At 36.6% G+C, this 24,204-nt stretch overlaps 2 protein-coding genes across 7 annotated transcripts; both read left to right on the forward strand.

Annotated features, from left to right (window-relative positions):
- The first annotated feature begins 5,861 nt into the window (after window positions 1-5,861).
- LOC141598927 (uncharacterized) lies at window positions 5,862-13,543 on the forward strand. 4 transcript variants are annotated; one of them, XM_074418755.1, is made up of 4 exons: window positions 5,862-8,941; window positions 9,635-9,771; window positions 10,402-10,457; window positions 11,539-13,543. In XM_074418755.1, exon 1 carries the CDS (start codon window positions 6,514-6,516, stop codon window positions 8,617-8,619), a length of 2,106 nt encoding a protein of 701 aa, XP_074274856.1. In that variant the 5' UTR covers window positions 5,862-6,513; the 3' UTR covers window positions 8,620-8,941; window positions 9,635-9,771; window positions 10,402-10,457; window positions 11,539-13,543. The 4 variants fall into 4 exon arrangements, with proteins under 4 accessions (XP_074274856.1, XP_074274857.1, XP_074274858.1 ...); XM_074418757.1 differs by lacking the exon at window positions 10,402-10,457 and having other exon boundaries at window positions 5,928-7,264; window positions 7,643-8,941; XM_074418756.1 differs by lacking the exon at window positions 10,402-10,457 and having other exon boundaries at window positions 5,900-8,941.
- Window positions 13,544-17,696: 4,153 nt separating this feature from the next.
- Window positions 17,697-23,851, forward strand: LOC141598929 (uncharacterized). 3 transcript variants are annotated; one of them, XM_074418761.1, is made up of 3 exons: window positions 20,831-21,071; window positions 22,570-23,322; window positions 23,422-23,850. In XM_074418761.1, the coding sequence occupies exons 2-3, from the start codon at window positions 22,622-22,624 to the stop codon at window positions 23,642-23,644; spliced, it is 924 nt and encodes a 307-aa protein (XP_074274862.1). In that variant the 5' UTR covers window positions 20,831-21,071; window positions 22,570-22,621; the 3' UTR covers window positions 23,645-23,850. The 3 variants fall into 3 exon arrangements, with proteins under 3 accessions (XP_074274861.1, XP_074274860.1, XP_074274862.1); XM_074418760.1 differs by lacking the exon at window positions 20,831-21,071 and adding an exon at window positions 17,697-17,783 and having other exon boundaries at window positions 22,570-23,851; XM_074418759.1 differs by having other exon boundaries at window positions 20,830-21,071; window positions 22,570-23,851.
- The last annotated feature ends 353 nt before the right edge of the window (window positions 23,852-24,204 follow it).

Below are 24,204 nucleotides of genomic sequence, written 5' to 3' on the forward strand. Positions count from 1 at the left end.
TGCCAAACAGAGTAGACCGGGACAATTTATTAATAAATTATTCATATTATACTTACCCGTTTTATTTCCTTTTACATCGAGTTTGTTTTAACAACTTAACAAGTTACTGTTTCGGGAACCGTTAAAAAGTTTGAACATATGTTAATCCGGTAATCCCCCAATTTACTACTGTAAAAGAATAAGAGACACCGTAGATTTTCTTGTCCAAACACTAAAGCTTACATTTATTGAATTTTTATAATACAAGTTGTAGCAAAAAGATATGCTATTAGTAAAAATTAATAAAAAAATATGATTAGTTTTATGCTAAATATTTTTAATTAAAATACACATTTTATAACACTATTTAGTTCGCCTGATTAGTTCTAATGATTTCCTTAAATCAAAATACAAACGTGAAAGGTGAAAAATTATCGAGTTATTAATTTATAAGCTATAAATAATAAATAATACGAATAATTTACACTTTATATACATTATACGGACTCTATACTATTCCCTTGTTTTGTTGTAGGCCCAATTAAGCGTCTATACTATGGGTGCTACTATTCCCTTGTTTTATTTAGGCCCAATTAAGCATTAAAAACGTTTAAGGACATAAGTTGAATTAAATCACCATATGACTAAATAAATGTTACATTGACCACACCATGGTTTTCACGGTAAAAACCTACTCACTCAGTCACTCCTATTCTTTACCATTCTCACTCGGTCACTCGGTCACTCAGTAACTCCTCAGCAATGGCCATGGACTCGGTGATTACCCCAGTTAGGTAATTATTTAGCTAATTACTTTAACTATGATGCGATTTTACTAATTCTCAATTTATATTATTTTACCCTTTGATTATTTTGATGATCTGGAGAATTATATTTGTAAAATAGGTTGTTAGGATTAATTACCCGGTTTGATATAGATTACTGTAGAGGTATTGGTAATTATTTGGACGATTATATCAGGAAAATTGGTTTTTAAGGAATTATCCGACACCCCTTACCCCGCAATTCGCTGGATTGACCACTTTGACCACTGGGGTAATGTTGTTGTATATCAGGAAAATTATCCGACACCCCTTACCCCGCAATTTGCAGGAAACCTTTATCCGACACCCCTTACCCTGCAATTTGCAGGAGACCTTTAACCACTAGGGTACTGTTGTATATCAGGAAAATTATCCGACACCCCTTACCCCGCAATTTGCAGGAGACCTTTAACCACTAGGGTAATATTGTTGTATATCAGGAAAATTGGGTTGTTAAGGATTAATAATCCGGATTGATGTAGGGTATTGTAGTGGTGTAGATTTATAGAGGTTATATCAGTAAAATCAGGTTGTTAGGAATGATTGTTTGGTGTTAGAATTATAATAGGAAAATGGCCGAGGTTGAGGAACGGTTACATGGTAAGGAAGGCGTAGAGGTGGAAACTTGTGATTTTGTTTCTGGTGTGAAGAAATGTTTTCGTGGGGTTGATAAAAGAGGAAATAAGTGGCGGGCACGAGCCAGTAACCCGCTGCTGAGGACTCGTGTTCACTTGGGTTTGTATGAAACCCCTGAAGAGGCGGCACTTGTTGTAGAAAATAAAATGGCGGAGTTTGAGGAAATGTTAAAGGGACAGGGGAGTTCGAGTGTGGGAACTTGCAGGGCTTATTTTGAGGGAACGAAGCTTCCTGGGGGTGTTGGGAAAAATAAAAGGGCGGAGGTTGAGGAAATATTCAAGGGCTTGGATAGTTCAAGCATGGGAATTTGCAGCGGTGATTTAGAGGGGAAGAAGTTTCATGGTAAGGAAGGCGTAGAGGTTGATACTCGTGATGATATTTCTGGTGTAAAGAAGCGTTTTCTTGGTGTTCAGAAAAAAGGAAATAAGTGGCGAGCACGAACCAGAAACCCTCTGCTGATGGCTGATTCTCACTTGGGTTATTACAAAACCTCTGAAGAGGCGGCACTTGCTGTAAAAAAGAAAAAGGCGGAGTTTAAGGAAATGTTTAAGGAACAGGAGAGTTCGAGCATGGGAATTTGCAGGGGTTATTTTGCGGGGAAGAAGCTTCCTGAGGGTGTTAGAAGGGATAATGGTAGGTATCGTGTGCATATTCGTCACCCAAAGTTGAAGATTAGGGTTTCATGCGGTTCTTATAGAACTTGTGAGGAGGCTGCTATTGTTGCGGACAAGAAAAGGGAAGAGTTCAGGGAAATGTATGGGGAGAATGTCTGGAAACGCAGGGTTATGAGTCGTGATGCTAATGTGCCACCTGGTGTAAGGAGGATACATTCTGGTAAATGGGTTGCGAGAATTAAAAAACCCGAATCAAAGGATAGAATTTGGTTAGGGACCTACAATACTCTTGAAGAGGCTATTAGTTCTTATAACAAGAAGAAAGCTGAGTTCGATGCCAAACAGAATAAGTCGGAGTTTGATTCGGCTGAATTCAGCTCTGGTTCTGAAATCAGTGAATCTCAGATGCGTCTTGATAATAACTCGAGCTATGATTATGAGGTAGTTGATATTCCTGGTAAACTAGGAGATGGGCTTGTTCTTGGTTCTCCTCCATTTTACGATACCAAGAAAATAAACACTGCGTCTGTCGGTGATAAAACCTTATATTCGGAGTTTGATAGAGCAGTGAGTTTGGGTATCATCAATGAATATGGACAGTTGCTTGGTAAGTACAGCGAATTAGATACACCGACGTGGTTAAGCTCAACAGACGAATATGTGACGGATTGTACCGAAAACTTAGTCATATAACCTTGCAGTTGACAATTGTAAGTTTTAGTTTTAGGGATCCGTTTCGGATCTAGAGGCGTTCAAGAAGAAAGCCAAGTTTGATGCCAAAGTATTGTACGTCTACCGCCACCGACTTCCGTAATTGGCTAATTGATGGTGGTGGTGTTGATTGTAATGACATACAGAGTCTCAACATCCCCCCTACTATTAAGAGAATAAAAACTCTTAGTAGTTTTCCCGCCTAAAAAATAACCTTTCAAAATTATATATGGAAACAATATTACATTTATATTTACCTATTTTACAAGAAACAATTATTATCCCTAATTTATTAGTATACAATCATTTCCATAAATGTTATCCTTCATCAGTTACACTCTAAAATTACGCAAATCTCCTTTTTATAGTATTATCCTTCATCAGTTAGACTCTAAATATGGTTTTTTAAATGACGTAACAAATTTTTATGTATTTTCTTTATTAAAAATAAAAAAAATAAAATAAAAAATATTAGTTAATTATTTATAAATTGTGTTTATAAATGCGTAGTATATTGTTTTTACCTGTTTTCGTTATAAGGTAATACGCATTTTAATTAAATCTTACATCACTTAATTTTATTTTATGTCATATTATATAACGATATAACATTACAGTATTATTTTTAACAGTAAAGTGAGTTAAAGTATCTTTTGATGGTAGTAAACTTTCGTTTTCTACCTCTTACTAAGATTATATTTAGTACTCCATACATTATAACATTAAATTCCAAGTATAGTTAATTTATATAATTAATTTAATAAGAAAATTTCTTTATAAAACGAATCTAGAAAATACCGTGTTGTAGCACGGGAACTATACTAGTTGTGTTAATACGGTGTTAAGACTGGATATCACAGCCATATATTTGAAGAACAATACGGAGTATTTAATTAGAAGCATACAATTCAAAATCATCAATAATAATTAAAAATAACCCTCTAATGTGTTTGTTATAGTAGTAGTTTTTTTTCAAAATGATTAAAAGTCCGTATGTGAAAAAAGTAATTTCGGGGAACTCAACTCTTCTATCTTAGACCTTGAGGATTTCAAATCATTTTATATTATACATATTTGTTTTATTGAATTACCTTCTCGAGACCTTACGTTAAATGTTTTAACATATCTTAATTAGACCTTGCCACTTGCCAGCATATCGGGTAGTGTTGGGTTCGTGTTCGTGTCACAATTAGAAAACATGTTTAGAATTGAGTAAATGATATTTATGGGTAAATGATATGATAAATTCTTGCCAAAAGATCAACAAAAAGTTCATTAAGCAAACATTTAAAGAGTCTGATTAATGCATTTTAAATATTTTCAAATGTTTTCGTTAAATTTAAGGAGTATTAAAAAAACACAAGGTATCATATAGTAGTAGAAAACATTTTAATCGTTTAGGGTGTTTCACACCTGATACACCCTTGACTACTTGACAACCGTTGGTCTAAAACAGTGTCTATCCCAAGGTTAAAACGGATAAAAGTATACCCTACTTTGATAGATGAGAGTCATGATACACATTAAGCCAAACGTTTGGAGTTAATTTACACCTAAATAAAACTTAAGGGATTAACTTGCTACTTTGCTCATATTTAATTTGATCTTATTTATTTTACTTGACTCATTCTAAATTTACGGCCGATATAACAATTTTACTTACAAACTTGTACAAAACAAGAAAAATTCTTACATTTCTTATGTCAGAGGTAGGCAAAAGCTGACCCGGTCCGCCCGAAACCCGACTCAATATAACCCAAAAATTTTGTGAACCTAAACCGACCCGACCCGTTAACGATAGCAGCCTTATTTTTTCCAACCCAAACCCGATCTGAACCGACCCGATCTGACTTGTGACCCGATATTTTCTCAACTCGATAGATGATCCGATAACAAATAAGCTTAATGCTGGTTTAAATAACACCAAATAGACATTCATCTTAATTATTTTCAGTTAAAACTACAAGTGATACACATACCTATTGTTTAAACATAAAATTACCATCTAAAACTAAATACTCCCTCCTATTCTGGATAATAGTCCCATTGTGGACATGGCACGGGAATTAAGGAAAGGAGTTAAATAATGTAAAATATTGTGGTGGGGTGAGGTAATTAGAGAGAGGGAAGATATTGTGGGGTATTATTGTGAGTGAAGTGATTAAAATAAGTATTGTTTTGGGTTGGGTGGGGTATTGTTGTGGGGTTGAAGTGATTAAAATAAGTATAAAAGGTTACCAAAAATAGACAATGAGACATTATTGTGAATAGACGGAAATAGACAATGGGACACTTATGTAGAATAGGAGGGAGTATATAAAATAAAATACATGCTGATAACTTGACCCGACACTGACTAGCTAATGACTTGACCCGACCTGCCACTCGTTGATGACCGACCTGAAGATGACCCAACATGAACCGACTCGACCCCAACCTGTCACTGACCCGACATAACCCAAAACCAATATGACCCAACTCGTAACCGACCCGAGTGACACAATTGTCACCTCTAATCGGAGGACCGTACTTTTTACCCTAGTCGTTTAGTATTCCACTAGTTTAACTCCCGTGCAATGTATGCACGGTATATATAGAGTTTTACTTTTTTTAGTGTATTATATTTATGAAATTTAAATTAACTAATTTTTTTTTTTTTTTTTTTTTTTTTTTTTTTTTTTTTTTTTTTACGTTTCTCATCGTTATATTTTGATTTGAAAAATCAAAGTCAAAATCGTATTAATCATGAAATGAGTATTTCAATGAAAGTTTTTCTTATTACCGAGAGATTAATGATGTTATTTTATAAAATTTTACTGATAATATATTTTCAGCCGCAACTTTTTCTCATAGAAAATCAATGAATTTTTTTTCGTATGATTCTTTAAACAAAAAAAAAAAGAATTCCTTTTTTCATAAAAAGATTGGAGATAATTTTGTGTAGAAGGTAAAATACTAAATGACATAAATATATAAATCTGAAAGAATATGTGTATTATAGCCCACCATACTTATAGCATATGCTAAAAATAACTAAAACTTTATTTTAGGAAATATGTTTAGGCGGGAAAATTTGGAGTTTCGCATATTCTTTTAGTAAATAGGGGATTTTGTAGATTGACGGTGCGTAAGACTATGGAGTAAGGAATCGGTAATTACCCCCACTCTTTACCGTCACCAGCTATGGCCATGGAATCGGTAATTACCCCCACTTACTTAGGTAACAATTTGGTTAATTACTTTGATTATGTTACTAGTGCAGATTTTTGGAACTAATTTTTTATTATATCATGGTTTTGTTGATATATCAAATTGTGAAATAAGATTGACTGAACCCTTTGATTTTTTTTGATGAACTGGAAAATGGGTTGTTAGGATTAATTATCCCAATTAAGATAGACTAGTGTAGATGTATTGGTAGATTTAACAATAATTATCCGACTCCCCCTTATCCCGCAATTTAGAGAGCCCTTCAGGCACTGTCATGTTATATCAGGAAAATTGGTGGGTTTTTAGGGATTCATATTTTTCTGTTTGATATAGACTAGTGTAGAAGTACTGGTAGATTTAAGGATAATTATCCGACTCCCCCTTATCCCGCAATTTAAAGGTCCCTTGAGGTACTGTGATAATGATGAAAATTGGTGGGTTGTTAAGGATTAATTACCCGGTTTGATATAGAGTACTGTAGTGGTGTTTAATTTTATAGAGGTTATATCAGGAAAATTGGGTTGTTACTTGTTGGGAAAATGGTGAAGTTTGAGGAACGGTTTCATGGTAAGGAAGGCGTAAAGGCTGGAAATCGTGATGGTGTTTCTGGTGGGAAGAAGCGTTATTTTGGTGTGTTTAAACTAGGAAATAGGTGGCGAGCACGAGTCAAAAACCCGCTGTTGGGGGTTCGTGTTCACTTGGGTTCTTATGAAACTGCTGAAGAGGCGACACTTGTTGTACAAAGGAAAAAGGCGGAGTTTGAGGAGATGTTTAAGGGACAGGATAGTTCGAGCATGGGAACTTGCAGGGGTTATTTCGAGGGGAAGAAGCTTCCTGGTGGTTGGGGTGTTAGAAGGCAAATTGGAAGGAATCGTGTGCATATTCGTCATCTAAATTTGAAGAATTGGGTTTCAGGTGGCTCTTATAGAGCTTGTGAGGACGCTGCTATTGTTGCAGATAAGAAGAAGGAAGAGTTCCGGGAAACGTATGGGGGAAAGGTCTATGCAAATGTGCCGTCTGGTGTAAAGAGGACACAATCTGGTAATTGGGTCGCAAGAATTAAAATACCTGAGTCAAAGGATAGAAATTGGTTTGGGATTTTTAATACTCTTGAAGAGGCTATTGGTTCTTTTAACAAGAAAAAAGCTGAGTTTGATGCCAAACAAAAGAAGCCGGATTTTGATTCGGCTGAATGCAGCTCTGTTTCTGAAACCAGTGAATCTCAGATGACATCTGAGAATGAACTTGGATATGACAGCCCAACTTCATTATTATCTGCACATAAGGAAGGTGGAGAGGATGAAACTAGTGATGGTGATTCTGGTGTGAAGAAGCATTTTCTGGGTGTTGATAAACAAGGAAATAGGTGGCGGGCACGAGCCACAAACCCGCTGCTGAGGGCTGTTGTTCACTTGGGTTATTACGGAACCCCTGAAGAGGCTGCACTAGTTGCGAAAAAGAAAAGGGCTGAATTTGAGAAGATGTTTAAGGGACAGGACAGCTCAAGCATGGGAACTTGCAGGGGTCGTTTTGAGGGGAAGAAGCTTCCTGGGAGTGTTAGGAAAAAGAAAAGGGCGAAGTTTGAGGAAATATTCATGGGCTTGGATAGTTCGAGCATGGGAGCTTGCAGAAGTCATTTGGAGGGGAAAAAGTTTCATGGTAAGGAAGGTGTAGAGATTGAAACTCGTGATGGTGTTTCTGGTGTGAAGGTGCATTTTCATGGTGTTGATAAAGTAGGAAATAGGTGGCGGGCACGAGCTAGAAACCCACTGCTGAGGGCTCGAGTTCACTTGGGTTGTTATGGAACCCCTGAAGAGGCGGCACTTGTTGTAAAAAAGAAAAAGGCCGAATTTGAGGAGATGTTTAAGGGACAGGATAGTTCGAGCATGGGACCTTGCAGGGGTTATTTTAAGGGGAAGAAGCTTCGTGGGGGTGTCGGGAAAAAGAAAAGAGCGGAGTTTGAGGAAATGTTCGAGGACTCGGATTGTTCGAGCATGGGAACTTGCAGAGGTTGTTTTGAGGGGAAAAAGCTTCTTGGGAGCTGGGGTATTAGAAGGAATCGTGTGCATATTCGTCATCCAAAGTTGAGGAATTGGGTTTCAGGTTGTTCTTATAGAGCTTGTGAGGACGCTACTATTGTTGCGGACAAGAAAAGGGAAGAGTTTCAGGAAATGTTTAGGGGAAAAGTCGGGAAACTGATTCTTATGAGTGGTGATGCTATTAGTTCTTATAACAAGAAAAAAGCTGAGTTTGATGCCAAACAGAAGAAATCGGAGTTTGATTGGGTGGAATTCAGGTCTGCTTCTGAAGCCAATGAATCTCCGATGAAGTTTGGGAATGAACTTGGATATGACCAACCAACTTCATTATTATCTGCGCATATGTTTAACAATGTTGCTCTCAATGATAACTCGACCAATGATGGTGGGGTAGTTGATATTCCTGGTAGACTAGGAGATGGGCTTGTTCACGGTTCTCGTACTTCAGCTTTCGACCCCAAGAATATAAGCACCGCGTCTGTCCGTGACAAAACCTTTGATTCGGAGTTTGATAGAGCACTGGGTTTGGGCATCATCGATGAATATGGACAGTTACAGGGCAAGTATAGTGAATTTGATACACACATATGGTTAAGGCCGACATAGGAAAATGTTATGGATTCTACCGAAACCTTAGTCATGTCACCTTACAGGTGATGATTGTAAATAGTTAGTCTTAGGGTGTAGTTTCGAGTCTAGTTTGTCCTTGGGGCTTATTTTCACTTGATATCTTTTTTTTTTGGGCGTAAAGGAAGCCACGAGGATAAATATGTTGTTGATGTGATTCGAAATTGGCTAATTGGTGGTTGTTTTGGTGATCGTAATGACATACAAGTCTAAACGTTTATTAAGACTCGAAGCTAAAAGCACAATATTGATTGTCGATTGACCTGCGACCGGAAGGGTCTGTTGACCACGCATTGCTTAGGTAATGATTTGGTTAATTACTTGTACTTTTGTAGTATTTGTTACTAAGGCTGCTTTCTTCATCACATTTGCATATTATCTTTGATTATATCATGGTTTTGTACATCATGCATGCATATTAAACAAAAAGTCTCTCTTAGGATGCGATTATCGGTCTTAAGATGAAAATGGCTCTAATATGCTCCCATTTGCATATATAAAACAAACATTTTGTTGTCTTATTTACCATATTTGACCCGTATTAAGTTTAAGACTGATATTGCCGTCTTAAACAAGAACATGTGCATATCAAATTGTTGAGTTAAATTTTATTGAACGCTTTAATCAATTTGATGATTATGGTGGTTTGGATTAATAGAGGTATTGGTAAAGTTATAGAAGATTATATTAGGTGGCGAAGCCAGTCGGGGACTTACATGGAAGTCTCCCCGGAACAATGGAAATATTGAAGTTTTTAGATGAAATTTATGATTTTTTTTCTAATTTACCTTTTTACATTAGTTCTCTGCCCCCCTTGAAAATTTTTGTCTCCTAACGGCTATTGATATCAGGAGAATGGTTTTTTTTAATCAGTTATGTGATTTAAATAGACTTACTTAAATTAACTCACTTTAATTTAAATAAACTTAAGTATTGGTACTTGTGTAGTGACAAATGGCAGCAGAAAATAATGACAAACGTTTGTCAGTTGCAGTAGTGACAAATGACAGCAAAACAGTATGAGCTGAACAAAAAGCAATATAGATTGACAGTTTGACACCACCTTATGTCTCTACTGTCAGTCTGTCACCAGCAACGGGGAAGGAATCTGTTGATCATTCAGTTACTTAGGTAATTATTTGGTTACACTTTGTAATACTCCCTATCATTCATTCATTTCCTTCCCCTTTTCGTTTTCATGATAGTCGATTTTTTTTCTCTCTTTCCTTTTTTTGGAAGATTTTGTATGGTTTAAAATCAATTGTATGTAGGGTAGAATGTTTTTTCTAGTCCAAAATTATTTTCTTATTTCTTGTGCAAAACAGAAGAGGAAGAAATGAGTGAATATAAGAGACTTTGTGTTACAAATGCAGCTTTCTTCATCACATTTGCATATTATCTTTTTATTTCATGGTTTTGTACATCATGCATCATAGATGCATGATGCATGTAGGAATCCTTTCTTTACGGCTGTAAAAAAAAAAAAAAGTAATCATGCATGCATATCTATCAGAGAAACCATTTGTTTGTTAGTCCTATGCATCCTCTTTTTCTCTTATTTACCATATTTGACATATTTTAAGTTTAAGACGAATTTTACTGTCTTAAACAAGAATTTGTGCATATGTTAAATTTTAACAATACCAATAATAACTATGTTTCATAAACCGTTCCAACATAAAAATTAATTTGTAAACAATACTAAAATAGTACTCCAGCTCTGACCTATTGTCGATACATCTAACCCTAATTTATTTTTAGCTGCTTGTGAATTTGAAGATTCAACCTCTGTAATCGGTCGATCGATTAAATCACAAGTATGATTGTTGACTCTATTTCTTTTAAGCTGCTGTTATATTAATTCGTGTTTGTTATCTCTTTACACTAATTTAACTTTTTACTTTTTTTGTGATTTATTCCCTCCGTCCCGGTCAATTGTTTACCTATTCCATTTTGGAAAATCTAGTCAATTGTTTATCTTTCTATTTTAGGAATGCCTTTGATAGCACTTTATTTGGTCTACTTGTCATCTAATAATTGGCTCCCTCATCTTTCCTTGTCTTTGTGCCAAAACCAAATTTAAGCAAATGACCCGGAGGGAGTATTACTCCTTTGGAATGTTGTTTGTTCATTTGTAGATCATTATAGTTGATTACATTGTAATCGGCCAATCTATTAAATCACATGTATGATCGCCGACTTGCTCATGACCTCGCTTTGGAGGTTATTTGGGGGAGAATTTCAGTCATCTGATAAGTGATAAGTGTGACTTCAGGCGAGTTGATACTTGATACTAATAACAATCAGTCTCCTTTGTGACGGATATATGCGTCACAAGTTTGTGACGCATCAAGTATTACACATAGTTAGATAAGACAACAATTTAAAGTGCATAGGGAATCACAAATGATTTGTCTTATCTAGCCATCTGGGTTTTACTCGACCCGTCACAAGTTTGTGACGGATATCGGCCGTCACAAATGAGAATTTGTGAACTAGTAATAGGTCGGAGCTACTATTTACAAATTAATTTTTATGGTGGTACCCTTTATGAAAAAAGGGTCCTTATACTCGTACTATTTATCAATTTACTCTAAATTTTACGAACCCTTTGACCAACTTCATGATTATGGTGGTTTGGATTAGTTATCCGGTTTCTTATAGATTACTGTAGAGTTATTTGTAGATTTATAAATTGTTAGTTGAAATTTCTGATTTTTTTTTTTCTACTTTACTTAATTACACTAGGACTTTGCCTCCGTTGAAAATTTTCTCTTGCCTGACGTCAAATCCTGGTTCAGCTATTAATTATGTCAGGAAAATGGATTTTTTGAAATAATATTCTGGTTTAATATAGACTATTGTAGATGTACTGAGATTTATAGAGGATTATTTCAGGGAAATCGGATTGTTAGGTTTAATTATTTGATGGTTGAATCACAAGTGCAAAATGGTAGATTTAGAGGTTGAAACTCGTGATGGTGTTTCTGGTGCGAAGAAGCGTTTTTTTGGTGTTACTAAACAAAGAAATAAGTGGCGGGCACGAGTCCGAAACCCGATGCTGAAGGTTGATGTTGAACTGGGTTGCTATAGAACACCTGAAGAGGCAGCACTTGCTGTACAAAAGAAAAAGGCCGAGTTTGAGGAAATGTTAAAGGGCGCGGACAGTTTGAGCTTGGGAAATTGCAGGGGTTATTTTAAGGGGAAGAAGCGTCCTCTTCCTAGAGGTGTTTTATTGGACAAGGGAATGTATTGTGTTCACTTACGACACCCAAAGTTGAAGAAAATGGTTTCAGGTGGTTCTTATAAAACTTGTGAGGAGGCTGTTGATGCTGCAAACAGGAAAAGGGAAGAATTCCGGAAAATGTTAGGGGGGACACTGAGGGCTATTCCTGACAATGAAGACGACGATGAAGTCTTTAAGAAACCTGAGAGTTTGGTTGCAAGTAAATCTGGTTGCTCGGATGAACAAACTGGTGATGTCAAGGTATCACCTGGGGTGAGGAGAATAAAATCCGGTAAATGGGCTGTTACTATTAAAAAGCCTGATTCAAAGGCTAGAATTTCGTTTGGGACTTACAATACTGTTGAAGAGGCTATTAGTTCTTTTAACAAGAAGAAAGCCGAGTTGGATGCCAAACTGAAAAAGCCGGAATTTGATTGTGTTGAATGTAAGCCTGGTTCTGAAGCCAATGAAACTCCGATGAAGTTTGAGCGTAAATTTTGGTATGACTGTCGTCCAACTTCATTATTGGATGCACATAATTTGGAAAACTTTGCTCTGTGTGATAAGTCCAGTTATGACACTGATAAAGTTGATATTCCTGCTAACCTAGGAGACGGGCTTGTTGAAATGTCTCCACCTTCAGATTTCGACCCTAAGAATTTAAACAACGCGCCTGGCAGTGACAAATCCTGTGATTCGGATTTTGATAGAGCAGTGAGTTTGGGTATCATCAATGAATATGGACAGTTACTGGGTGAGTATAGCAAATTAGATAAACACATCGGGATTTAGCTTACCCGAGGAAAATGTCACGGATTCAACAGAAATCTCAGTCAGACCACCTTACAGGTTTTGATTGTAAGTTGTTAGCTCTAGGAGTTCATTCCAAGCCTAAAAGGGTGCCCTTGGTTATTCTTCGTACCTGTTTCCGTTTCTCACGTCCCCAAGGAGAATTTGGTGCCTTTCTGGTCAGTAATGGAAGCAATCGTCCCTTGGATACGTAGTCTTTTCAAGGGGTTTTGGTGATTGTAATGACGTACAGAGTCTCAACGTTCACTGTTTTCGTTGATTCGATCAAGCAAGCCAGGCATACATACATCCAAGCCTTTTGTAGGAATCTCGGTATCTTTATCTTTGACATGCTTGTGGAATTGTAAAAATAGCGAGTTGTTTTGAGTGTCTCATAATAGAACACTTCCAACTGGTTTCGCTTAAAAACTTCAGCTCCTCCAGAATCGGCTGCCCAAGTGAAAGAAGGAATTTTGATCAAATCGCAATTATGAGTTATTCCGAAGGAAACTACCCCAACTGTCGGTACTGTCGGTAAACTAGGAGATGGGCTTGTTTACTGTTCTGCTTCAGTATTCGACCCCAAGAATATAAACACTGCGCCTGTCAGTGACAAAACCTTTGTTTCGGATGGAGTTTGACAGAGCAGTGAGCTCGGGTATCATCAGTGATTGTGGACAGTTACTCACTTACTGGATTAAGGCGTCAAGCTTGGCTGAGGAAAATGTTGTTTTTATTAAGATAAGACGGTGTCCTCTGTTTTCGGGCGCGAAAAACAGAGATGTAATTCAGAAGTATGTAATTGTGAAGAGTTATAACTCTTCACAAATTTTGACCCGGATATTTCTGTCTTAAATGAAAATTTGCGTAACCTAAATTAGGTCATAATTGCGGTGAAATCTTCAAAGAACCAAAAATTAATGTGGTTTAGCCATTTTACTCATCTTACACACTCACTCACCACCATCTTCTACGCCTTTACTAACACCACCAAAAATTAGCATCCACCATATAGGCATCTTTGTCATCTAATTCACGTGCACAATTTTACACTATCTAAACTCTAATCCAGCCACGCTGACAGAAGATGAAACACAAAAGTGAAATAAATGAGCTAAACTCAAACGTAAGATGCATCTGAAAAGAGCAAACATTGCACTAGATTCTCATGTGATGATGGAGCCAGGAATTAAATCTGGCAGGGGCGAAAAATCTTAACGGGGGCGAACGAGTAATGGTTTAAGAGAAATTCGAAAAAAGTTAGTAGAAAATTTTAACTAAAAACTCGAAAATTTTCATCCCCCTAGCTCCACCACTGATGTGACCCAGGACTTAACACGTAAAATTAACCTAATTAAACTTAATTCGACTTACTTGATTTAATGCAACGAAACTTTCAGATAGAGCACACCACTGTCACATGCCCACTTGAACACTTCCCAGATTCCCAAAGCTTCTGCCTGCAATGCCGACTCAGCTCTCATTTTCATGCTTCTACGGGCAATCACCGCCCCAGAGCTATTGTACGCCACCCATCCTATTGCAGCGTCGTAATTTTTTTCCCAGTTAGCATCCACCTAATCGAAGTAGCTCCATTGATTGAGAATTAATCAAATATTATACCGACTTACTTCTTTCTAGAAGATTTATTGATTATGAAACGAAATGGAAAATCGGGTGTAGAAATGACAAGGGTATAATAGTCATTTATGTCCATGATTTACGCTATGAAAGAGCATAATCCGAAAATACTTACCATATCACCATATGGCTAAATGAAAAATTCTTGGGTCTTCCGGGAGGACAGTACTCCTTACCCTCAAAAACAATATACCAAATACTGTATAATATTATAATAACTTAAGTGTAAGGAGTACCGTCCTCGCGAAGAACACAAGAATTTTTCTGGCTAAAAAAACAATCAGCTTGGTCTCTCTTAAGAAGGTTAAAACGGGTTAAATAACACCTAATTAATTTGAATAAATAAAACAAGTTTTTTGTTACACAAATTCACATTTAGGACGGGTATATCCGTCTAATCTTAAGAGGGGTCATATATTGTCCTATCTAGCCCAGTAGTATATTATATGTCTGGTTTTACTATCCAGGTCCTAAGAGAGACCAATTGAAAAAAGAATTTGCTCATAAACAAAACGAAATGTACATCACAAATTCTCATTTTCGACGGATACTATCCGTCTAAAGTTGTAGACGGGTTAAATACCACACCATTTTCATAATAACAAAAACAAGTGGAATATCACCCATTTGTCTTATTATGTAAGTGATGACATATTTGACCCGTCTACACTTTAGACGGATATACCCGTCTAAAGTGATACTAATTGAATGTACATTGCCCTAGAGCTGTTCATGGGTCGTCCCGTCCATTAAACCCGGCCCATCCCACCTGCCAAATAAGCGGGTACGGACAAGACATTTTACGAAAAATACAAAGGCTTAGCCCACTAACCCGTCCCATACCCGCTAATCCGCTTATCCGTGGGCCAAAAATTCTAAGTGAGCCCGGCCCAAACCCGCATTCTAAATTCTAATTGACCCTACCTGGCCACCTTGGTGTTCACTTTTCACGGTAAAAAGTAAAAAACCTACTCCTATTCTTTACTGTCATCAGCCGACAGCCATGGCCATGGAAACGGTAATTAGAAATTACCCCAGTTACTAAGGTAACAATTTGGTTAAGTACACTTTGATTATGTTACTAGTGTGGATTTTTGGAACTAATTTTTGATTATATCATGGGTTTTGTCATATACTATCAAATTGTGAAATAAATTTACTGAATCCTTTGATTATTTTGATGAACTGGAAAATGGGTTGTTATTTGTTAAGATTAATTACCTTGTTTAATATAGACTAGTGTAGAAGTACTGGTAGATTTAAGGATAATTATCCGACTCCCCCTTATCCCGCAATTTAAAGATCCCTTGAGGTATTGTGATAATGATGAAAATTGGTGGATTGTTAAGAATTAATTATCCGGTTTGATATAGAGTACTGTAGTGGTGTTTAATATTATAGAGGTTATATCAGGAAAATTGGGTTGTTACTTGTTAGGATTGATTGTTTGGTAGCAGAATCATAAGAGGAAAATGGTGAAGTTTGAGGAACGGTTTCATGGTAAGGAAGGCATAAAGATTGAAACTTGTAATGGCGTTTTTGGTGTAAAGAAGCCTTTTTTTGGTGTTGAGAAACGAGGAAATAAGTGGTTGGCACGAGTCACAAACCCGCTGCTTAGGGCACGTGTTCGCTTGGGTTCTTACAGAACCCGTGAAGAGGCGGCACTTATTGTAAAAAAGAAAATGGCGGAGTTTGAGGAGATATTTAAGGGACAGGATAATTCGAACATGGGAACTTGCAGGGGTTATTTTGAGGGGAAGAAGCTTCCTGGTGGTTGGGGTGTTAGAAGGCAAATTGGAAGGAATCGTGTGCATATTCGTCATTTAAAGTTGAAGAATTGGGTTTCAGATAGTTCTTATAGAGCTTGTGACGACGCTGCTATTGTTGCAGATAAGAAGAAGGAAGAGTTCCGGGAAACGTATGGGGGAAAGGTCTATGCAAATGTGCCGTCTGGTGTAAAGAGGACACAATCTGGTAATTGGGTCGCAAGAATTAAAATGCCCGAGTCAAAGGATAGAAATTGGTTTGGGATTTTTAATACTCTTGAAGAGGCTATTGGTTCTTTTAACAAGAAAAAAGCCGAGTTTGATGCCAAACAAAAGAAGCCAGAGTTTGATTGTGCTGAATTCGGGCCTAGTTCTGAATCCAGTGAATCTGCACAGAAGGAAAGTGGAGAGGTTGAAACTCGTGATGGTGATTCTGGTGTGAAGAAGCGTTTTCTAGGTGTTGATAAACAGGGAAATAGGTGGCGGGCACGAGCCAGAAACCCGCTGCTGAGGGCTGTTGTTCATTTGGGTTATTACGGAACCCCTGAAGAGGCTGCAGTAGTTGCGAAAAAGAAAAGGGCTGAATTTGAGAAGATGTTTAAGAGACAGGACAGTTCAAGCATGGGAACTTGCAGGGGTCGTTTTGAGGGGAAGAAGCTTCATAGTAAGGACGGCGTAGAGGTTGAAACTCGTGATGGTGTTTCTAGTGCAAAGAAGCGCTTCCCCGGCGTTACTAAAGTAGGAAATAGGTGGCAGGCACGAGTACGAAACCCGCTACTGAGGACTGATGTTCACTTGGGTTATTACGGAACCCCTGAAGAGGCAGCACTTGTTGTACAAAAGAAAAAGGCGGAGATTGAGGATATGTTAAAGGGCGAGAATAGGTCGAGCATGGGAACTTGCAGGGGTTATTTTAAAGGGAAGAAGCTTCCTACTGGTGTTTCCTTGAACAATGGAAGGTATTACGTGAAATTTTGGCATCCAAAGTTGAAGAAAACGGTTTCAGGTGGTTCTTACAAAACTTGTGAGGAGGCTGCTGATGCTGCAGTCAGGAAACGGGAAGAGTTGCGAGAAACGTGTGGGGGGAAACTGAGGGTTATTCCTGACAATAGAGCCAATGATGAAGTCTTTAAGAAACCTATGCGTGTGGTTGCAAGTAAATCTGGCTACTCGGAGGAACAAACTGGTGATGTAAAGGTATCGCGTGGGATGAGGAGACTAAAATCCGGTAAATGGGCCGTTAGAATTTAAAAGCCTGATTCAAAGGCTAGAATTTCGTTAGGGACTTACAATACTCTTGAAGAGGCTATTAGTTCTTATAACAAGAAAAAAGCTGAGTTTGATGCCAAACTGAAAAAGCCGGAATGTGATTGGGTTAAATTTAGGCCTGGTTCTGAAGCCGATGAAACTCCGACTAAGTTTGAGTGTGAATTTGGGTATGACTGCTCAACTCCATTACTGGATGCACCTAATTTGAAAAAAATTGCTCTCTGTGATGAGTCGGGCTATGACGCCCTTGTTGACGCTAAGAATTTAAACAATGCGCCTGGCAGTGACAAATACTGTGCTTCGGACTTTGATAGTGCAGTGAGTTTGGGGATCATCAATGAATATGGGCAGTTACAGGGTAATTATAGCGAATTAGATAAACACGTGGGGTTAAGCTTGGCTGAGGAAAATGTTGCGGATTCTGCAGACCTCTTTGTCTGATCACCATACATGTAGGTGTTGATTGTAGGCAGTTTTAGGTAATATATTCCGAGTCTAGAGGTGTGCCCTTGAGCCTCGGCTATCTAGTCTTTTCAAGGGGCTTATTTTCACTTGATATCATGAGATATGAGCAGACTATTGTACCTACACCATCACTGACTTTTGAAATTGGCTAACTGATGTTGGTTTAAGTGATTGAACCCAGCGGGGCGAAAAATTTTAGCAGGGGCAAACGAGGAATGGTTTAAGAGAAATTCGAAAAAAAGTTAGAAAATTTTAACTAAAAACTCGAAAATTTTCATCCGCCAGCGGGGACAGCCCCCTGCTAACCCCCGAGCTCCACCACTAATGTGACCAATGGCTTAACACGTAAAATTAACTTAGGTGCTGTTTGGCCTGGCTTTTAGAATTGTTTTTTCACTGAATAAGCACAAACTAGGCCAAACAATCAATTTTGAAGAAGTTATTAACCAAAAAAAAAAGGTTAAAACAACTTCTTTTAAGCCTAAAAGTCAATTTTGAGAGCCATAAGTAGCTTCACAAATTCTCATTATAGACGGACACTATCTGTCTATACGTATAAACGGATACCATTTCCTCTCACAAAATACCCATTTGCCATAAAGTGGGAAGCACATGGGGGTGCCCCACCTTGTCTCCCCTACCCATTTTATTAGAGGTCTTTACCCGTCTGTTCGCCCCACCCATCTATACCAAGACCTATTGAAGTAGCTTTTAATTTTATCTAAAAGATTTTTAATGCATAAACGACAAATTATATGCTGTAAACATGTTAAAAAAAAAATTACTCCCTCCTAGTCTAATTGTTGGTTCCCTTTCTTTTGGACACCAAAATTAAGGAAATGAATTTGGACCACACATAACACCCTACCCCACATGGAATTGAATTTGGACCACACAAGACTTACCAAAAAAGGAAAGGGGAACCAACACCCGACTAGCATCGAAAAGGGAAGAGGAACCAACAATCAGACTAGGAGGGAGTAATACTTATTAATTCATATTTTTTTCATTTTCTACAAATCAAGACCCATCTTGATATACTTTCAACAAAAAAATTCATTTTTCACCTAAAAAATCTTGTTAAGAAGTCATTTTCTTTGTAAAATGTTAGGTTAAACACTAACAGTTTTGTAGCTTATTAAAAAATTTGCTAAAGTGAGGTCAAATATGCCCTTAATTAAACTTAGGCAAATTTAACAAAAATAACCCAACCTTTGATATGTCTTCCAGAAATAACCCAACCTTTTAACTTAAACAATAATAATCCAACCTTTGTATTTTTGTCACAAAAATATCCCAAAATCTCACCTAACCTAATTTCTAGCCAATATTGAGAAATGATATTTTATAAAATAGTTTCATAAACCTTTATATAAAGTTTATTAACACTACATAAAATCAAATAATCATGTAGAAAATTAAAAAGATCCAAACTTTCATCTTCACCAAACTTTTTATTCATTGAGAAATCACAAACATGACTATCAATCAACTCTACAAATTTTCGCTAACATTAAAAAAGTTTGAAACTTGCAATCTTTTCCAAACTATTTTACATTTATAACGAAGGAAATTATAATTTTTCATTTATAACTAAGGAAATTATAATTTTTCAAATTTGTTGGTCACGATTTTTTTTTTTTTAAGTATGATATCGCAAAATAAACTTTATATAAAGATTTATGAAACTATTTTACAAAATATCATTTCTCAATATTAGGTAGAAATTAGTTTAGGTGAGATTTTGGGATATTTTTGTGACAAAAATTCAAAGGTTGGATTATTATCACAAATAGGATCCTACATCCAGTTGTATAATGCTCATTATACAACGGGCTAGAATTCGAGCTAATATATAAAGAACTCGAGCTATATATTTTGAGCCTATGTTTACCCATTCCAACAATTCTTCATATTTTTAGTATATGTTTCGAATTCTTGGCATTACATCTACTAATTTTTCAACAACATTTTAATTAGATGAGATTTTGAGTCTATATAGAGTCTTTTGATTCTAATTGTAATGTAGAGTTTTTTGTTGAAATTTTATATACAAACTAGTTTTAAGTTACTTTTATATCCTTATTGATCTGTTGCTGAACATATGATATTAAACATGACTTGTCAATTATATTTTCAAGGCTTTTGCAAGTCATCTAAGAAGTCGAGCTATTACCCATAATACATGTGTTATTGAACATAGAACTCGAGCTTATATAAAAAAAAAATTCGAGTAAGAAGTCGAGCTATTACCCATAATACATGTGTTATTGAACATAGAACTCGAGCTTATATAAAAAAAAAAATGAGCCATCATTGAAGCTCCACCTGATGCGTGACTTGCCAATTGAATTTCCCAAGGCTTTTGCAAGTCATATAAGAAGTCGAGCTATTACACAAACTAGATGCGTTATTGGCAAAAGAACTCGAGCTTAAATATGAAGAATTCGAGCCATCAGTCATCAATCATTGATAGTAAAAATTGATTTCGATTGAAGAAAGAGAGTTATAATAGTTGATTAAATAAATTAGAGGGAGAGGATGATTAAGTAAGGCATAATGGAAAAAGATGAATATATAAAGAATTTGAGCCATCGGTCATCAGCCAATAAAGCTTCGTCCACCATTGATGGTAAAAATTGATTAATTTCTTAATGATTTTGATTAAAGAATGAGAGTTGCAATAGTTGATTGAATAATTTAGAGGGAGAAGATGATTAATCTGTATAAGAGAAGAAGATGGAGATCAGTAGTTAGAATAGGGAAGCAGTTATAGAGAAGATGGATTACGTTTGATTTGTTTTAGGTTTGTTATTTTAGGATTTAATAATTGTATTAGAGAAAGACTAAAATAACCCTGGATAATAACGATAACATCCAACAGATCCAGGTTGTATAATTAATTTGGATTATTATTGTTTAAGTTAAAAGGTTGGGTTATTTATGAAAGACATATCAAAGGTTGGGTTATTTTTGTTAAATTTGCCTTAAACTTAATTTGACTTACTTGATTCAACTTTTTAAAATATCTCAGTTAATTGTAATCAAACTTACCTAAACTTAACTAAAATCAACGCAGCTTGACTTGACCAAACATATAACGTATCTTAATTAAATTAATTTTTTTTTTGAAGCATTATTAGATTAAATTTAGTTAAGCATAAATTAGCTAAACAAACACAACATAGATTGACCCCAGTCAACCGATCAGACATCCTATGTCTTTACCGTCACCAACAACGGGGAAGGAATCTATTGATCACTCACTTACTTAGGTAATTATTTGGTTAATTAATTACTCTCTTTTCCCCATCATTTGCTTACGTTTATCAATCAATTATTTACCTTTCTATTTTGAAAATGCTTTTGTTGAACAATTTGATGTCGTTCATACTCAATTTCGTTTACTTGTCATCAAATAATTGGTCTATCTCTTCTTTCTTTGGTCTTAGTGGCAATAACAAAGTTAAACAAATGACCGGGACGGAGAACGTACCTTGTGTTACATGTATTTCCGTTGTAAGATTAAAATGGGTCAAATATGCTACCAATTGCATAGACATCTTCATTTTGCCTCATCTACCATACTTGATCCATTTATAAATTTTAGACGGATATTGTCGTCTTAAACAATAATTTGTGCATATCAAATTGTCAAAAAGTTAAATTTTATTGAACCCTTTGAGGCTTTGATCAATTTGATGATTATGGTGGTTTGGGTTAATTAATTTTCGATTCATATAGAATTATAGACTACTGTAGAGGTATTGTTACATTTATAGAGGATTATAACCAGTGGCGGAGCCAAGCGAGGACTACTAGCGCAATTAGGATCCTCTCCATTTCTTTTCTCTCCATTTCCTCTCACAAACTCATGTAATAATAGGATAGTGATAGGGCGCCACCGGGTGACGCCCTATCAGTTTCATTTTCCTTAATAATATTATCCCCACTACACTCTATTAAACTTTTTTTTTTAGCCATAAATCTTGAGCCGTCCGATGTTGACACAATACAATCCGAACCGTCGAAAGGAAATGGACCCTCCATTTCTTTTTAGGAAATGGAGAGGATATTTGCTCCTACTAGCGGGGGTGGTCTCCCCGTACAATAAAACATTTGAAGTTTTAGGGTAAGATTATCAGTCAGACTCTTCCAGGTCTTAAGACTCTGCCACATCAGCTTTCCACTAACTTTTATTATTTTTTTATTGTTCAGACCCACCTCAGACTCACCACAGACTTTATACATTATCTGTCAGACTCACCTCAGACTCTACTTTTTCATTTTATTCCTTTAAAAAAAAAAAAAACGACACATGGGATGCATTCATTGGATAATTCCCCTTTTATGTGGGGTCAAGACTTACCCAAAGTCTTAAGTTGAGTCTTGGATTTCCAAGACTCAACTTAAGACTTTGTCAAGACTTGAGTAGATTATTGGTAGTCTTGAGTGAGTCTCGTCTTAAGACTTATGAAAGTCTTGTCTCAAAACTACCAATAATCTTACCCTAGTTGAAATTTCCTATCTTTTTTCTAAATTACTTTATTACATCGAATCTTGGTTCCGCTATTGATTACTCGCTCTGTCCCAATCATTTGTTTATCGTTGATTAAAATACTCCTCATAAGAAATATAAAAAGTAGACAAATGAATGGAGCGGAGGCCTGAGGGTGTATATCAGGAAACTGGGTTTTTAGAATTAATTTTCTGGTTTAATATAGACTACTGTTAAATGTTAAATGTACTGAGATGTATAAAGGATTATTTCAGGAAAATTGGGTTGTTAGGTTTAATTATTTGGTGGTAGAATCATAACAGAAAAATGGTAGATTTAGAGGTTGAAACTCGTGACGGTGTTTCTGGTGCAAAGAAGCGTTTTTTGGGTGTTACTAAAGAAAGAAATAGGTGGGTGGCACGAGTCCGAAACCCGATGCTGAGGGCTGATGTTCGACTGGGTCGTTATAGAACTCCTGAAGAGGCAGCACTTGCTGTACAAAAGAAAAAGGCCGAGTTTGAGGAAATGTTAAAGGGCGAGGATTTGTTGAGCATGGGAACTTGCAGGGGTTATTTTAAGGGGAAGAAGCTTCCTACTGGTGTTTCATGGGACAACGGAAGGTATCGCGTGCAAATACGGCATCCAAAGTTGAAGAGTTCGGTTTCAGGTGGTTCTTATAAAACTTGTGAGGAGGCTGCTATTGCCGCTGACAGGAAAAGGGAAGAGTTGCGGGAAATGTATGGGGGGAAACTGAGGGTTATTCCTGATAATGAAGACGACGGTGAAGTCTTTAAGAAAGCTGAGTGTTTGGTTGTGAGTAAATCTGGTTGCTCGGAGGAACAGACTGGTGATATAAAGGTACCGCCTGGGGTTAGGAGAATGAAATCGGGTAAATGGGGTGTTAGAATTAAAAAGCCTTATTCAAAGGCTAGAATTTCGTTAGGGACTTACGATACTCTTGAAGAGGCTATTAGTACTTTGAACAAGAAGAAAGCTGAGTTTGATGCCAAACTGAAAAAGCCGGCATTTGATTGCGCTGAATTTAGGCTTGGTTCTGAAGCCAATGAAACTTCATTATTGGATGCACATAATTTGGAAAACTTTGCTCTCTGTGATAAGCCGAGCTATGATTGTGGTATAGTTGATATTCCTGCTAATCTGAGAGACGGCCTTGTTGACAGGTCTCCAACTTCAGTTTTCGACCCTGAGAATTTAAACAATGCGCCTGACAGTGACAAATCCTCTGAATCGGGTTTTGATAGAGCAGTGAGTTTGGGTATCATCAATGAATATGGACAGTTAATGGGTAAGTATAGCGAACTAGATAAATACATGGGGTTAAGCAGTTAAGCTTGGCTGAGAAAAATGTTGCGGATTCTGCAAAGCTCTATGTCCGATCACCATGCAGGTGTTGATTTAGGGATACATTCCGAGTCTTGAGGTGCGCCCCTGGGCCTTGGCTATCTATTTTGTAAGGGGTTTAGTTTTCACTTGATATATGGAGATATGAGCCATGTATTGTACCTCGGCCGTCACTGGCTTTCGATTTCGAAATTGGCTAATTGATGATTGTAAAATTGGTAATGTCACACAGAGTCTCAACATTTAGTTAATAGAATTAATTTTCCGGTTTAATATATAGATTACTGAAAAATTTACTGAAATGTATAATAAAGGATTGTGAAAATTGTTAATAACCACCTAGTATTTAATGTATTTTACAAGCTACCACCCTGTATTTCATTTATTATAAATTACCACCCAACTCACACCGTAGTCCACCCCGATCAAGTTTTACGTATTTCCCGACTCAATTACTAACTAAACTAACATATTACCTTTAACTACCCCGCTAATTCAATAAGTAAACACTTAAATCCCATTAACATAATTCTAGTTTATCATTCTCC

This window comes from Silene latifolia, chromosome 9 (genome assembly GCF_048544455.1).
Source record: "Silene latifolia isolate original U9 population chromosome 9, ASM4854445v1, whole genome shotgun sequence".
NCBI lineage: Eukaryota > Viridiplantae > Streptophyta > Magnoliopsida > Caryophyllales > Caryophyllaceae > Silene > Silene latifolia.

What these genes read in the sequence shown, in the direction of transcription:
- LOC141598927 (XM_074418755.1), top strand. Translation starts at nt 6,514, where the DNA reads ATGGTGAAGTTTGAGGAACGGTTTCATGGTAAGGAAGGCGTAAAGGCT.
- LOC141598929 (XM_074418760.1), top strand. Translation starts at nt 22,622, where the DNA reads ATGGTAGATTTAGAGGTTGAAACTCGTGACGGTGTTTCTGGTGCAAAG.